Source organism: Sceloporus undulatus, chromosome 5 (assembly GCF_019175285.1).
Source record: "Sceloporus undulatus isolate JIND9_A2432 ecotype Alabama chromosome 5, SceUnd_v1.1, whole genome shotgun sequence".
NCBI classification, from domain to species: domain Eukaryota; kingdom Metazoa; phylum Chordata; class Lepidosauria; order Squamata; family Phrynosomatidae; genus Sceloporus; species Sceloporus undulatus.
In genome coordinates, this window is record NC_056526.1 from 26,170,081 (window position 1) to 26,187,077 (window position 16,997).

At 39.8% G+C, this 16,997-nt stretch overlaps 1 protein-coding gene across 4 annotated transcripts in view; it reads right to left on the bottom strand.

Annotated features, from left to right (window-relative positions):
• Positions 1 to 16,997, bottom strand: part of KIAA1549 (KIAA1549 ortholog) — a 179,165-nt gene that overhangs the window by 65,646 nt on the left and 96,522 nt on the right. For all 4 annotated transcript variants that reach the window (XM_042469330.1, XM_042469331.1, XM_042469329.1 and 1 more), the window contains exons 2-3: positions 4,320 to 7,055; positions 1,103 to 1,191 (exon numbers count right to left, since the gene is read on the bottom strand). In XM_042469330.1, coding sequence (XP_042325264.1) covers positions 1,103 to 1,191; positions 4,320 to 7,055 — 2,825 coding nt within the window. The remainder of the gene's footprint in view (positions 1 to 1,102; positions 1,192 to 4,319; positions 7,056 to 16,997) is intronic.

Here is a 16,997-nt window from a genome sequence, read left to right on the forward strand (position 1 = left end):
TCTCTAAATTTTCTGCCAACGTAAATCAGTGTGATTCACAGCAGTAGAATTTTTGACATGAAAGCAGCATTCCTCTGAAATGGCTGTTCTGTGTTGGAGCATTATTATTATTATTATTATTATTATTATTATTCCGCTTAATCACTTGGAATCCAAGTGGATTACAACAATAAAAAAGAGATACAGTTAAAAATTCTAGAAATCCCTTTCCCTCCCCGCCCAGTATAAAAACATAGTAGTACTTAAAAGGAGATTAAACCAGAAAGACATTTTGTAGGAATTTTTATACAGCAGGGTCCAAATAGGATGGAAATGGGGATAGAGAAAAAAGGAGAAAAAGTGTGTGTGTGTGGGGGGGGGGGGGAGAGGCAGGTAGATAGAGGTGGAACTAGTCTGGAAAGGTCTGCCGGAAGAGATCCGTCTTAATAGCCTTCTTAAAGGTTTCCAAGGTGGTAATCTGATGGATCTCGTCCAGCAGGTTGTTCCAGAGTCTAGGAGCAGCTGCTGAAAAGGAACGCTGGGTCACTGCTGATTTACATGATTTACACTAAATTTATCATAAACATGTAGAGGAGAACTGTACAAATTATCTTTCCTCCTCAATGGTAATAATGTTGTTGCTATAAGAGAAGCAAATAGATTTAAAGCCCTGTTCTGGGACTTCCTGAACCAGCAAAAAAGGACAGGGTAAATCAACCATTACGCCAATACCTCATAAACCACCATGTTAACACTTGAATGATAGCAAGATATGCCAGCAGCACAAACAATTAGGATTCAGTTCAGTTAAATAGACAATATATCTATGATATCCCTATCTCAATACAAAACTTTTTTAATTTTAACTCTGTATGTTTTAAAAAGTTTCTATTCGTAATTTTTATTTTTTTATGATTTTAATTGTACAATTTTATCTTATGTTTATATATATTTGCCGCCTTGAGTCCCATTTTGGGAGACAGGCGAGATAAAAATAAAATAAAATAAAATAAATAAAATCTCACTGTCAAGTACCCCTGTCAATATCTCTCTGGTCTGTGCAATGATGTATAATGATGTACCTGGTCCATATATATCACATTGTGTATTAATAAGCACTTACCTCCAGTTCTACTTTTCTCCTAAACTCAGTTTTCAAGATTTCTTTGATGGATTTGCTGACATTTTCTAATACAGATTTCCGGGCCAGTGCTAGAAATGCAAATCAATTGATAAATTTAGTGTAAATCATGCATATAATGATTTAAATAAGCAAAAATTGAGAGACACCTTAGAAGAAACATCTGGCAACAGGAAAACATTGCTTTCAGACTGACAGGGAAATGTATACAACTAAGACCCAATTCTTCCTATACAGCTGGCACAGATACATGAGTGCAAAATATATATGCCTCTTTCAGGTCTAAAGGAAATGTAGATTTTTTAAAAGTGGAGTATCATTTTAATACAGTCAGAATAAAGGTCTTTTCTATGTTTTAGGTTTTTTTTTTTTAGTATTTCATAGTTATGACAGTATATAACACATGCAAATACATATTTTAGATCTGACAAGAAATATGTGCATTTTGTTCCTAAGCATAAAAATTTAAGTGTGGAATAGGCTTAGGTTCTCCCACTTCAATTAGACCATAATAAACCAACAACTAGTGTTGTGTTTGGACATCTAATGATAATTCTTCCTTAGCCTCAGCCAGCATGGTATAGTGGTTTGAGTGCTGGAAGAATTGGTGGGTACTTCTCACTGGATTGATGACAGAACTTTAAAATTTTTATGGAATATAGGCCCTGTCCAGATGGGTCCTTTGCGGTGCGTCCACAATGTGCTAGGGTTGCCTTGGGGCAGCACGTGCACACGCCCGCAACCCTAGCACGTCATGCACGCGCCGCCGTTATGCAGCGCCTTACAGATGGTGCGCGTAATGGTTATGTCACAGCTGCACAACCTCCAAATGGGGCTGTGCAGCTGCGACGTAACTGCGTCGTCTTTGGTGCTTTGCGGCGCTGCAAAAAGGAGCCGCTTTTTAGCTCCTTTTTTCCTGTGCAGCAGCGCCGCGTAATTTGTATGCTGTGGCGCTCCTGAGCAGGAAAGAGAGGCGCTGAGTAGGTGCCTCTTTTTGGCGGTCTGTATCCGACCATAATTACAGAACTATAAACAGAAATTCTGTCTGTGTGCAAAGGAGATGAATATGGTCTAGACTAAAGCAGACCCATGGGTGTCTCCGACTGCTAGAGAGAGATGGGCCTGTTGAGGCACTCAGACTGATTTCACACAGCACTTTGCAAGTGTGATACGGTTCTCCTCTGAGATAATGGCAGATTTCATGCATTCCTAGGGATAGGCAGAGGAGGAAGTTTCATCAAGCATCTTTGGGCAAAATTTTAACATACAGTACTTTATTTGTCTTTTAGAAGTCTGCCTAACATGTTGCTTAGTATTAACATGCTCAGATGGAAGACTACATTCTACACTAGCTGGAGCTTCTGGGCAGGCTTGAAAGCAGAGGTGGAAAACATATGCCCCTTCATGAGCCCCAAGATCCCTCCTGCACTCCCCTCCCTTTCCAAAAGGCTGAAAAAGTCAAGTTGTCACCCCTACCATCAGCACAAGATTATCCTTTAAAAGAAGATACATTGCTCCACCTACCTTGTTTTGCCCCAGTACCTCCCAAAGGATTTTTACAAAACTGGAAGCGAATCTGGCTACTATTGGTTAGAAAACTAGCCTGTGGGCGTTCTGACTTTGTCTATACTGGATTTTAAGATGAATCTCCTTGCTTACAGCTTTTCAGGCAGGAAACTTTTAGACTGTGGACACTTGCAAAACCTCATTTTCCATGAAGTGTTTTGTCTTGTTTTTTAAGAAAGAAAGCAAGAAAAATCACTGCAGTCACCACAAATTACATGTATGACACTAATTCCCATTATCACTCTTAAGGTGTGAACTGAGAAGCTGGGAAATACTGACCTTGATCAGTGATGAAATTTCTTACACCTAGTACTTATAATACCCTGTAGCAATCCACTAATATAATACTCTGTAGTAATCCGTTAATTTTGTTAGGACTCAGCATTAGTCAGTTCACTTGACCCCCACACAAGCATTTTTAGCAATGTGAGATAAAACAAGAAATAGGTTTCACCATCCTTCTAAAGGAATCTCTATCCAGACTTTTGCAAACAATGGCGCGTTACAGACCACCTAAAAGCGGCGGTCTGCCGGCGTTGCTGGTTGCTCCGCGAGGGAGCCGCAGCAGCCAAACCGCACGGCTCCCGCGCGGAGCAAAAAAGAAGCCCCAAAATGGCGCTTCTTCCCGCAGCGCAGTTATGATGCCGCGAGGTGCCAATGGCGCACTTGCGATGTCATAAGCGCCGCGTGACATGCGGACGCTATGCGTCCGGAACGTAATAATGGTGGCGCCTGTGTGTATAGGGCACCGTCATTATTACGCCCCCGTCACGTGCTAGGGGTGAGGCCGGTGTGGATGCTAGGTCCCCGACCAACCCCTAGCACATGATGGGGGTGCCTCAAGAGCCCGTCTGTAACGGGCCAATGATTCTTAATTGCATTCACTACAATAGTTGTATGGCCCTACCTCCAGAAATGCCTTTGGCTTCATTTATTACAGTACTTATTCCATTTTTATCCTATCTTCCTACTAAAAAATAGTATTCAACAAGGAGCTAACAACATGAAAAAAAATTAAACAATAAAAAATTAATCACAATAATGATCAAACACAATTTAGCAGATTTTATTATCTCATTTTGGTCTCTATATCATATCTTTCCCCCCCTTACTACCAAAAAAGAAATTTGATCTTTTAACTCAGCTGAAACAGGAATTGGTTCCTTATCACTCATCACTAGACATCTAACAAATATATGAATCACAAATCGATATTTAAAATCCTAAAAATAAAATAGGGCTAAAAGACATTGGTCAAGGCCCCATAAGTGAGTCAAAAACTTCAGAATCAACCAATAGCACTGATACTGGGGGATTGAACAGTCAAACAATTTGACCCTAGCATAAAATGCAATAGCCAATGCTACTTATCTATTCCCTTCTCTCACACTAATTCATCTGTGTCACTTCCAATTTAAAACCAAGGACATCAGGGTTTCTCAGCTGAAGGTCAGGATATAAACATATTTCAAATATACTTTAAAAATCATTGTAGTTTGGGGAGAAACCTGTACTGCCATTCAGAACTGAGGCCACAACCACATTTTCCTTTATTTTATCAAAGTATGATTTTAATAAATAGCTTTTAACAAAAACAAAATGAAACACCCTGATTTACGAAGAAGAGTCTTACCAGCTGTCACCAAGTATCTTTCAGGAACTGTGATATCACAAATGTAGGACTGTCTAGTTGTGGTAGTTGGAATGGTTGCCATTGTAACTTGTGGAGTGGTACCCAAAGCAGAGGTTGAAGAGGATGCAGAAAAACCTGGTGTAATGCTGGTAATTTCAGAATGGCCGGTTTTGCTAGCAGAAGTGCTAACAGTAGAGGTTGTCATGCTGGTAAATTCAGTTGTACTAGTTTGTGCTGGAATGGCAGATTCAACTGATGAAGGCTTCACAGATGAAGACATCACTATAGGTACAGATGACGACAGTATACCCATTAATTCAGTTGAGGAGACACTCAGACTGCTCACATCAGTAGCCAATGGGGGGATATAAGGGGTGGCTGTAAAAAAATGTGTGTCAGCAGCTGACTCAGTGAAAGAGGAAACCAAACTGAGATTAGTAGTAGCACCAGTTTCCTCGACAGCAGCAGTAGCTGTATAGAAAGGGGATGAAGATGCCAAGACAGTGGTTGTCTGCAGTAAGGAGAACCATGAGGTCACATGTGGTTCATCACCCAAGATATTGCTGGTGAAAACAGGCTCCAAAACAGAGGTGGGCAGCACCTGCATAGGGGCACTTGCATCAATGGCAAAGGACGATGATTCAAACTGAGAGGTAGCTTCTGAGAAAGCTGAGGTAAAGTGAAATTCAGATTCCATCACTAAGATTGATGATGGTTCCAGGAACATAGAGGAGTTCATATAGAAACTTGATGGCACTGTTGCAGAACTGTGTATGACTGGAATGGAAAATGAGCTTGCATTAAACAACAAAGATTGCCATGAAAAAGGCTGGGATGTCTCTATGTCTGTAACATCAACAGCTGGGAGCTCAGCAGAACCCCAAGTAGGAGAACTGTCAAGAAACACAGATGATGAAAGGAATGTAGGTGAAATGAGAGGTAAAAATGTTGATAAATCACTTGGCATTATCATGAAAGATGTGGCTATTACAGATGACAAATGTGACAAGACATCTGGCTCAGAGGGAGAAAGTGTTAATGAAAGGCTGGATGGAATGGCTGATCTATACACAGCAGATTCTTCTGTGGGGAAACCCTCAACTGTTTTGCCAGGGAAATGTGTAGCCTCTGATGGCATAAATTCAGGTGTTTCCAACAGACTTGAAGTCATGATTGTCATGGATGGTGTGCTCACACTTTCAATGAAAGCAGATTCAGGAGAAACTGTGGCAACAGAAAATTGTACTTCTTCTACAATATTAGACATTAATGTAATTGTCTTAGTCACAGACTTGGGGAAACTGACATAAGTGCTCTCCAGTGATATTACACCAGAAAACTGGGCATAAGGAGGGGAAATGGACGTAAATATTACGTTTTTAAGGCTATTTCCCATAGCATCTGACTTGGAGACTTCTGTAAACCTTGAGGAGAATGAAACAACTGGTCTTGAAGGAAAGGTAGTATCAAAGACTTCTGGAGGAGACTCCTGTACATCATATGGGTCACTAACTACTGATGTAACTGGAGTAACACCTTTTATTTCAGAGGTCATGAATGACAGAGTCTCAACATAATCACCTGAGCCAACATCAGTTTCTGATGGCTGCACTGAAAAAAATGGCTCTGAAGGAACTGAAGTGAAGTCACAGTATGAACATGAAGCATATGGTCTAGTGAAAGGCACTGGGCTTGTAGAGCCACTGACGAGCTCAACTTGAGTTCTTACTTCTGAACTGCCATGTAAAACTGATGCTGCACTTCTGGAGGCTTTATGAGAAAACAATTCCTCACTGAAAATATTATTAGAAACAGTCAGTACTCTATCTGAGGGAGCAGAGAGAAAAAGAAAAGGAAGATGTGTTGAAAACGTAACAGCCTCTGTGTTAACTATTGAAATAGGAGTTTCCTTTAAAATGCTCAGAACAGACAAATTCCTTAAACTGAGAGTTCCTGTCACACTACTATTGATATTATAATGGATCTCAGTGTATGCATCAAGGTTTTTTGTTAAAACATCTGGTATAATCTGGGTATCCTCATTTATCTGTGCCATAAATAGGGGTGAACTTTCCTCAGTAGTATCAGAAAGCAAAGATGTTGAGGACAGTGCATAAAAGGGGGAACTCTCCCTCTCTTTTCCAACCGTTTTATCCACCACTGCCATAGAATTTAAGTAAGTCAGGGATGTGAGCAAGTATCTGCTTGGAGTCAGAGTCACACCAGTCAAGTCAAAAGGCTTCAAATATGGCAAAGAATCATGGGGGGCAGAAGCAGCCCTTTGCAAAGTTGTTTGCAGTGTTTCCGTGTAGTCAAGCAGTGAGGATTGAACAGATAATGAAGACGCTAACAATAGCGTTTGTAATGGTACTTTTGTTGGTTTCACTGGATAGGAACCTGAATGATAGTCCTCTGTAAAAGATTTTAATGAAGGAGTCTGTTGCGCATTTGGAAATGCGCTAATAAATCTATCATCACTTAAGAGTGCCTCATTGCTTGTTACTGAAATATCCAATGCTTGTATGTTTTGTTCAGCTGAGATGGTACTTTTTCCTTCTTGGTTTGTAAAGGTCACCTCAGAAGATGAAGCAACAGATGATAAAAACCCCTCAGGAAACACATCATTTGCCTTGGACTCTATTGTGCTTTTTGTTAAGGCTTCATGCGTCATGTTGTTCATGGTGCTTTGACTTGGAAAAAGAGATGAAATGTTCTGCTGCTCCAAATATATGTAATCTAAAATGGAAAGAGGAGAGAGTAAGTTAATCATGGTGTTAAATAAAATGAGTACTAGCATATATTCCTATATGATAGTTTATTGATTCAATGTGTCTTAAGCTAAGTCTGCAAAATTGCACGTGTATAAAGCTAAAATGGTAGAAGAATCATAGAGTTGGGAGTGACTACAATAAAAAAAATTGAATAATTTGTCTGTTTGTTTTTGTGTGAGCATGAGTGCATGCATGTATTCCATATATATACTAGAACACTATCTGAAACCTATTGCAGGATGCAAAATTCCTGGGGCAGATCTTGAAGTTAAAAACCCGTGTTTAGAAATGTCAGTGTGGAAAGGACTGCCTAAAGGTAGTATATTTGAGAAAACAACTGAATTAAGGGCACAATCAAAACTGGGGAAAACTGTAATATTTAAAACTGTATCTATTTAATCCTTCTGCACTTCAGATGCCTGCTGGGAATGAACTGACCAAGTTATCTCATCCATGAAAATAGCCGAATCCTAGCCTTGTTTTTTAATTAAAAATATGTTCCTTATAGCTTATAGCTGTAGATTCACAAACCAAGCCCAGAAAATAAAATGTTTTTCACTACTTTCTTTTCTTTTCTTTCTTTCTTTCTTTCTTTCCTTTCCTTTCCTTTTTTTTTTTTTTTTTGGCATTTTAGATCTTCATAACAACTTTACTACAGTTCACACATGAATACTACCAACTATCACTTCATCAAGCTGAATGAAATGCATGAAAGAACACTTTATACTAATGTAAAGTTTGCCTTCGTATACAGGAAATTTGTGAAAAAGCAACACATTGAAATAGGAAAACAAAAAACAAGTATGCATACAAGCATGACAACTGTATGTTTATGGCATGACAACTGATGAAATATGCAATCATATTTCAAAGCTGTTGTTTGTAACATTTATGTTGTTTTGCTATTGATACCATAGGCTGTCAAAAAGATATGGGTTGTAGAGCAAATCAAGCCTGGACTCTTACTAGAAGCCAAAATGAGTAGGCTGACACTATCACACTTTAGACACAGGAGAAGACATTATTCATTACAAAATACGATAATGTTTGGTAAAGTGGAAGGCAGTAGGAAAAAAGAAAGACTGCACTGGAGGTACATAGACTAGGTCAAGGAAGCTACGGCCCTGAGCTTGCAAGACCTCAGCAGGGCTCTTGATGATAGGGCATCTTGGAAATCTCTCATATATAGGATCATTATAAGTCAAAGCTAACTTGATGGAAGTTAATAACGAACGAATATAATGCCACAGGCTTTGTATGACAGGATCCATAACTATAATCTCAAATGTGGTTACACATGTTAATTCCAAAAAGATCCCAAGATTTGATTAATCTATTTTCCTTAATATATTAGAGGAAGTGTCCAAGATACAGTCACTTGTCTGCTTTTACTAAGACTTAAGCCACAAGCCAAAAGCGGACACTGAAAGGTTAAGGAAATATGTACTGTACAACATTATTCCTATTCCCAAAGCCCAACAATTTAAAATCAATGAACGACAGCCATTTATTCTTGTGAGAAAGTGAACATTGGGCAGAGAGGATGATAAGGACTAAGCTAAACGTAAATGTAACCAAACATAAATGTAACCGAGTAGGAAAACTCTCTTTTGATTAACATAATGGCCTATAATTAAAGTACAATCGTCTCCCTATATCCTAGTAACCCAGTTATCTACAGGGAACCTTTCTGGCCCAGATTGTTAACAATTGTGTTGCAGTCAAAGAAAACAACAACCATCACCTGTGACTAATATTCAGTCTGTTCAATTCCACTGTAAATTTTGCTACTAATTATCCATTCTTTGTATTATGTTTCAAATTTGAGAAGGCAGTAGACGAATAAAAAGTGGCACAATCCCAAACCTGCAGGGCTATAACATGTGTTCCAGAGTGCAACACTAGGTACACTTGTCTGAGAGTAAGACCCAATGAACACAGTAAGATTTAAAAGTAGCAGTAAATTTACTCATCCAAACCTTTTCTTTGAGATGCCCATCTTTCCTAAATACTGACTTTTATGGCTAATTATAGTCTGTGACAGCATCACCTTAACCTGGAGTCACACATAATGCCTGGGCATTGCAACTCCTTCCCACCTAAAGCATCACAGACTGAGCTGTTGGGAGACCAGCAATGCTACTTCCAAATCTTGCTAAGTAGCAGCAAGGCTCCAGGTCTAGGAGGAAGTCATGACAGCTAGTCCTAATCTTGTGTTGGCCAAGAAGTCTCTTGAAACTTTTCATGATTTCAGTGGGTCTGTACAGCCCCCTCCCAACATCCCTGCCAGCAATTTTCAACCTGAAATAAGACTTATTCAAGTAGAGCAAATAAAACAAATTATGTGAGTTAAATCCTAATATATGTATTTTACTGTGAATTGTTGCTCATGATGGCACATTGTGCCCTGTGAAGGAGCTGAAAGTCAGCTGGTAGGCTCCAAAGGATTTTAAAAGAACAAGAAAAAGGTTTATAAAGGAAGGCAAATAATAAACAAAGGTGCCAGTAACATGGATGAATAATTATGGAGTGAGTTAAGACACTGAGCTAGATGATGAAAACTGAGTTCTTTATTGATAGTACTGGACTTGACCGATTTGTTGCCTTTGTCAAAGAATCATAGAATCATAGAGCTGGAAGCAGTCAAAAGGGCCTAGATAAATTAGAAAATTGGATAGTAATTAATAAAATGAAATTCAATAGAAATAAATGTAAAATTCTACATTTATGCCACAAAAGCCAAATGCTCAGCCGTACTACAGTGGGACCTTGGTATCTGTGGACTTGCCATTCGCAGACTCAAGCATCCACAGATAGCAAGCCTGCATCATCCCCAATGATGATATGTGCATGCAGCCATGCTGCCATTAGGGATAATGGGATTTCTCCTGAAGTCTCTTGGTCCCTAATGATGGCACAGCTGCCTGCAGACATCACCACTGGGGACAACAGAGGCTTACCTGAATTCCCATTTTCCCTAATGGAGGCATGGGCATGTTTACACACTTATCACTGGGGGCAGCGGGGGCTGTTCCTAATGGTGGTGTGGCCATGTGCATGCACCGCCACGGGGACAATGGGACTTGAGCGTCCACAGATTTTGGTATCTGCAAAACAGATCCTCTGTGGATACCAAGGTCCCACTGTATATAGAATTGTAGAATCATAGAGGTGGAAGAGACGACAAGCGCCATCTAGTCAACTCCCTGCCATGCAGGAAAACACAATCAAAGCATTCCTAACATTTGGCCATCCAGCCTCTGTTTAAAAAGCTCTAAAGAAGGAGGAGACTCCGCCATACTCTAAGACAGTGTATTTGACTGTCAAACATCTCTTATAATCAGAAACATATTTCTAGCATTTAGGTGGAATCTCTTTTCCTGTAGCTTGAATCCATTGCTTCATGTCTTAGTCTTTGGAGCAGCAGAAAAAAGGCTTGCTTCTTCCTCAATATGACATATTTAAATATTTAAACAGGGCTATCATGCCACCCTTAACCTTCTCTTACCCAGGCTAAACATACTCAGGCCTGTTACAGACAGCCAAAATAAAGCTGCTTCGAGTCACAGTGGAGGTATGGTGTTTCAATGATGCATGCGTCCTAAGAGTCCAGAAGTTGCACCAAAGCCACGCTCCAGCCCTAAGGACTGGAGCGTGGCTTTGGTGTGGCTTCTGGACTCTTAGGACGCATGCATCATTGAAACACCATACCTCCACTGTGACTCGAAGCAGCTTTATTTTGGTTGTCTGTAACAGGCCTCAGCTCCCTAAGTTGCTCTACATAGGGCATGGTTTCCAGTCCTTTCATCATTTTGGTCATCTTACCCTGGACTCGCTCCAGCTTATCAACATCCTTCTTGAATTATATACATACTTCTTTTTATTTTCACTTCCTCCTTCAGCTTGCTGTGCAGAGACACTGGCTTTTTCAGATGTTTCCCATTTTTCTTCTTCCATGGGATTGCTTGTGATTACACATTTTACACCTCCTCCTTCTGGAACTCCAGCCTTGCTAGGTGTCTTTTTCCTTTAGCATGTCCACCCATGGGATTCTACCCAGTATTTCTCTGAACTTGTTAAAATCAGCTTTCCTGAAATCCAAAGTTCATGTTTGATTATATTTTTCCCTGCCGTGTCTCACTATTACGAATTTAACCATTACACAGTCACCTCCTAAAGTATCAATTGCAGTGTGCCCGTGCCATATGCAGGCTCGTTATAGGCAGCTTCCAACTTAGATGGAAGCCGATGGGGGAATGGGGCTCGAGCATACATGCTTTTTGCCTTATGTGGGGGGGGGGTCGGTCCAGAACAGATCCTCCGTGTAAGGCAAGGGCGGACTCTACTTTGATTCCATTGGCCAACTCTTCCCTATTAGTTGGGATCAAATCCAGGATTAATAATCCCCTTGTTCCTTTCTCTACCTTTTGAAATAAAAAATTATCAGCAACACATATCAGAAATTTGTTAGAGAGCCCATACTTAGCACAGTTAATATCCCAGCAGATATCAGATTATATGGGCAAATATAATCTTCCCATTATAAGTAGTTTTCTTCTCATAAATCCCATGCCCATCCACCTTGGCCCCAATATGGCTCCTTTCTTCCACCCCTTTCTGCCTGTGTCAGCTCTTTTTATTTAGTTTTTTTTAAAAATCATGCTCATCAGGGCTACAGAAATGAATAACGTCATTTCTAGTTTGTCATTTAAATGTTGGGGAGGAGGGAGATTGGGAGGAGGCAGCCAACAGAGAATGCTGATCAGAAAGAAATACTGAAGCTAAGAACACAGCTCATCTTCACCAACCACTTTATAGGAGCATAAAGAATGAATAGAATTTGCATTTTTTTAAAAAAATAATAATGCACATAACTTATTTTAAAAGGTCATGACATTTGCCATCTAATTTTAGCCAGCCTCTGGGATTCTCTCATTCTGTTTTGATAACATGCTCAAATGGGACATGCAAAAGGAAACAGAGTTTTCCTTTTCTTACCATTTTTTTTTTTTTTACAGAAAATGAAAATGTGCCTGGAGCGCACTCTTGTGATTTGACCAGTATTTGGCCTAATACATTAAAGCAGGTTTCAGCAGTGCTGTCAGAGTGTTCTACTGGAAACAACCTCATCCACATTCATTTCTCATCTGATGTTTTAGCACCCTGGGCCACTCACTCACATGCTTACATAAACAGCTTGAACTTCTGACTCTTAACAGAGTCTACATTCTCTGATTCAGGAAACTGACAAGGATCTCAGAACCCTGCTTTTCCCTTTCAGAGGCTGGAAATGTTGGTCTCATCTTGGGGGGGGGGGGGGGACAGGACCACACATCCCAGAATCCTCCAGCCAGCACCAGCAGCAGCCATGCTTGATCAGGGATTGTGGGAGCTGTAGTAAAAAAAACAAACCAATAAATCATTTTATCTCTGCTTTTTTCATAGAGAAATCCATTTCCAGATTATTGTCTACAGGGCCACATAATGTTTCATGCCTTTTCATAACCAATATTTTAAGAACATTGTTATTTAAATGGATAAGACTGTAAAACAGGTGATGCTAGCTGAGGAATTAAAATTTGGAGAAAGTAGGACACTCTTCCATGCCCAAACCTGGGTTTGTATGAAAGGAACTGTGAAACTGCTTGGAACAGATTAGACAATCTAAATTTTGTGGATAAGAATGTTAATGAGGCCTCAACTGAGAGATACTTTGGTGCTAGGAGCAGTAAAAGGCTGCACTCTTCTCCTTGTTAGCCTTGGGGAAAATGTTCTTGTTATGACAGATGGCTATTAGGCACATGAAATATAATAGCTTCTTATTCAGCAAGTGATGAGAAAGAGGGTGGGCAGGGTATCATGTGAATGCTTTCAACTATATCCACTCTTTGATGCTTTCAGAATGGTTCCCTTTTACTGGCTGCAGCCTCTCCTTTACACTGAATTGCTTCAACCATCTCCAGTATGACCTTGGGGTTTAGGGTTTCCTGCAGCATCATTTCAATAATTTACCTGGCATGTAATAGAGCTTTGTTATATTGGAAAATTATTCTCCTTCAGCAAGTACAGAGAAACATCACTTCCCTCAACTTTCCCTCATTATTGTGCAACCCAAGTAGTTTGGGATGGGAATAAAATTCATATAATTTCTGTTCCCTTATGCTAATTTGTTAAAGAAAATGCTATCTGAATTTGAAACTATGGGGACTTCGAGGAAAAGGTTTGGTTCTAGTTATTAAGAGTCAACATTGGGACTTGTCTTATAACAAGCCAATATTAAATTTGTAAGGTACTACATCTTGGCAAGAAAAATGAAAAGCACAAATATATGATGGGTGACACCTGGCAGGAAAGCAATATGTGTGAAAAGGACCTATGGGTCTTAGTAGCCTATAAGTTAGATATGAGTCAAATGTGATTTAGCAGCCAAAAAAAAAGCCTTTGTAATTCTAGACTGCTTCAATAGGAACATAGTGGCCAGAGCAAAGGAATTGATTGATTGATTGATTGTCCAGCCTTCCTCCTAGTATGGGATTCAATGCAGCTTACAATCATTTAAAATCACAATGCAAAAAGTAGCAGAGCCACTAGCTTTGACTTTATTGTCTTTACTGTACACCGCTATGATCATTGCGGAATAGAGGTCTATAAATAAAAATTATTACAGTATTATTATTAATTATTATTATTATTATTATTATTATTATTATTACTTATTGTACTGTGCTGTAAGCTGCCTTGAATTCTGTGCTGGGAAGAAGGCAGAATAGTAAAAACACACACACACAGAGAGAGAGAGAGAGAGAGAGAGAGAGAGAGTTTCCTTGATCTGGGCGTTATATGCTCCCATTGAAACAGCCTAGAAAGCTGAAGTCTAGACCTCACCTAGAATACTGTGTCTGCTAATGGGCTCCACAGTTGAAGGAAGATATTGACAAACTGCAATGTTCTGGAATGTGTCCAGATGAGGGCAATCAAGATGATCAAAAGTTTAGAAAAGCGAGTAGTTTGAGGATGACTTAGGTACATTTAGCTTGCAGAGTAGAAGACTGAGAGGTGACATGACAAACTGTCTTTAAACATTTAAAGGGCTACCACGTAGGAGATGAAGTAAATTGTTTTTGGCTGCTTTGGATTAAAATTGCAAGGAGAGATTCCAGCTGAAAATTAGAAAGGGCTTTTTCCCGCCTCGCTCCAATGCAGGGAGAGGCAGGATACAAATAAATAAATATTATTATTATTATTATTATTATTATTATTATTATTATTATTATTAGCTGTTGTGACAATGGAACAGATTGCTTCATGGGGTGTCTATAAACCAAGGTTAGTAGTGTATCTTCTAGAAGCCCTTTAATGCTGCATTCCTGCATAGCAAGGAGAATAATAATAATAATAATTATTATTATTATTTTTATACTGCTTTTCCAAAAGATCAAAGTGGTGTACACAAAATTTAAAACCAGTTACAAACACATCATAAAACAAATAAAAGCAATGGCCCTTACAGCTTCTTTCATCTCTAAGATTCTATTATTCTACTTCACCTGACATTCTCTCCTGTGACAGCCAGCAGTTTTCCAGAAGCTGGACTTGCCCTTCACCTGATCACAGATATTTTAAGTAGAAACATCAAAGATTGAACCTGGAAATTTCTCTATGCAGAGCACACTGGTGGTGCATCAATGAATGCTCTCTAACACTTCCACAAGATGGACACTTCTGGTGCCATCTCCGTTTTCCAGATATAAGATATGTACAGTGCTGGGGAAAACTAGCGTGGCATGGTAGTTTGAATATTAGACTAGCACTCTGGGAGATCAGGGTTTGAATCCACGCTTGGACATGGAAACCTAATGTGTCACCTTGGGCATATTACACCCTCTCAGCTTCGCAGAAAGGCAATGGCAAACCCACTCTGAAAATAAAGTTTGCCAAGAAAATTCCATGATATGTCCTTAGGGTTGGTATAAGTTGCAAAAATCTTAAAGTCACACAACTACAATAACACAGTGCTGATGATATTTATTGGGGTGGGTGGGTGTTTTCATGGTATGAGGATGTCTTAAACAGATCTGCACTTGCTTCAGTTCCTCAAGCAATTGTATAGCAACAGCAATAGCAAGTACATTTCTATACCATTTATCAGTGCACTTAAGCACTCCCTAAGCCAGTGGTGGCGAGCCTATGGTACGAGTGCCAGAAGTGGCACTCAGAGCCCTCTCTGTGGGCACACACACCATCACCTCAGCACAAAGTTTGTTACTAGAAAGTCAGAGGGACATGGCACTTTGTGATAAATAAGTAGGTTTTGGGTTGCAGTTTGGGCACTCAGTCTCTAAGCGGTTTACAATGTGTAAATTAACTGCCCCCAACAATTTGGGTACTCATTTTAGTGACCTTGGAAGGATGTCAGGCTGAGTCGATCCTGAGCCCCTGGATGGGACTGAACTCACAACCTTGTAGCCATTTTCTTGCACTCAGGAGAATAGTGCAAAGGGTAAGCCAAACTCTTTCCCTGAATCCAAAATTTGGCATAACAACCTCATCCAGGGAAACCACTAAGAAATTGAGCTATGGTTTTGAGACAATGGTTAGCTTTACACAGGTCTGTTTTGGAAATTATAAAGAGTGTTTTTATTATTGAGATGGAAACAGTGCACTTCAAGAGTTCCAGTTTGTCTGCTCCAGGAGATGGTGGTGTGCAACCTTAAGTAGACAGGATTGCAATCTCCCTAAATAATCAGGTTTCCTGTCTGCAGTTAAACAACTTTGAAGTACAGTCATATTCTGTTATGTCTTTGATTATTACACATATATTTTGTGTACCAGCTGCAATATCAACTGGACAAAGACAGATGCCAGACGTCTGGCAATGCTTATAATATAACACAGCCTTTTCTCAATCTGATGCCGTCAGATTTGTTAGATCAGACGTCCCATAACCCGTAGGCAACATGACCACTGCCCATAATCCTCAATCAACCTGAACATTCTTAAAAGCATGCATGAAATGAAAGTGCATTTCTCCCAATACATGTGTTTCTGTACACAGTTTCACCCATCATACACTATACTACAAGCAGTTTTCCTAATACAATGTATTTTAATATTATTTACACACATGTACACATTTTATGTGCACTTTCCCATATGTATGAATTTGGAATACAATTTTGAGTTAAAATTTGAAGAAATGTGAATTTTAAGGGATAACTGAATATCAATCCACATTGGTCCAAAAGTGCAATTTAGGTAAGGCCTCAACCAGACAGGCCAAAAAAGCTGTCGGGTTGTGTTGGGGGCATGGCATTTACTCGACACATGTCCTGAATGCAGCCAGAAGCTGCATCGATCGTCCCAACCTGGAAGAGCTGGGCCAAAAAGGAGCGGGAAAAACTGGTTGAGGACCATGGTGGGGCCAGGCATGTGTGGTTGTCACAGTCCCACAGTGATTAAGGCAGAAGCAGCCTTTGGCAACTCCTTTTGCCCCCATCTTACTTGACCCCAATGTTTACATATCAATGTGCCATCCCTATCTGGAGGGCACATACTTGGAGAAGATTCTATAATGCATGTACATTTAAATTTTTGAAATGCTGTTTTTAACCATTTGCTTCAAAAATGCAGGATCTACACTACTGACTTGACTGAGAAAATGGAACAGACTACAGCTCCACTGATTCTTGGTCCATTTCTAAGTACAATTCAAACTAAGCCCTATAGAGCTTTAAGCATCTTAGGACTATAAAAACTACACTATAGATCTGTGGTGGCAAATCTATGGCCATCTCTAGCATGCAAAGCCATTTCTGAGGGCACAAGGAGAGACGGGAGGGTGGAGGAAGAGAAGGTACAGCCCCTTGCCTGTTCCTCTTCTTCCCTCCAGCCTCCTGGGTCTTCATCT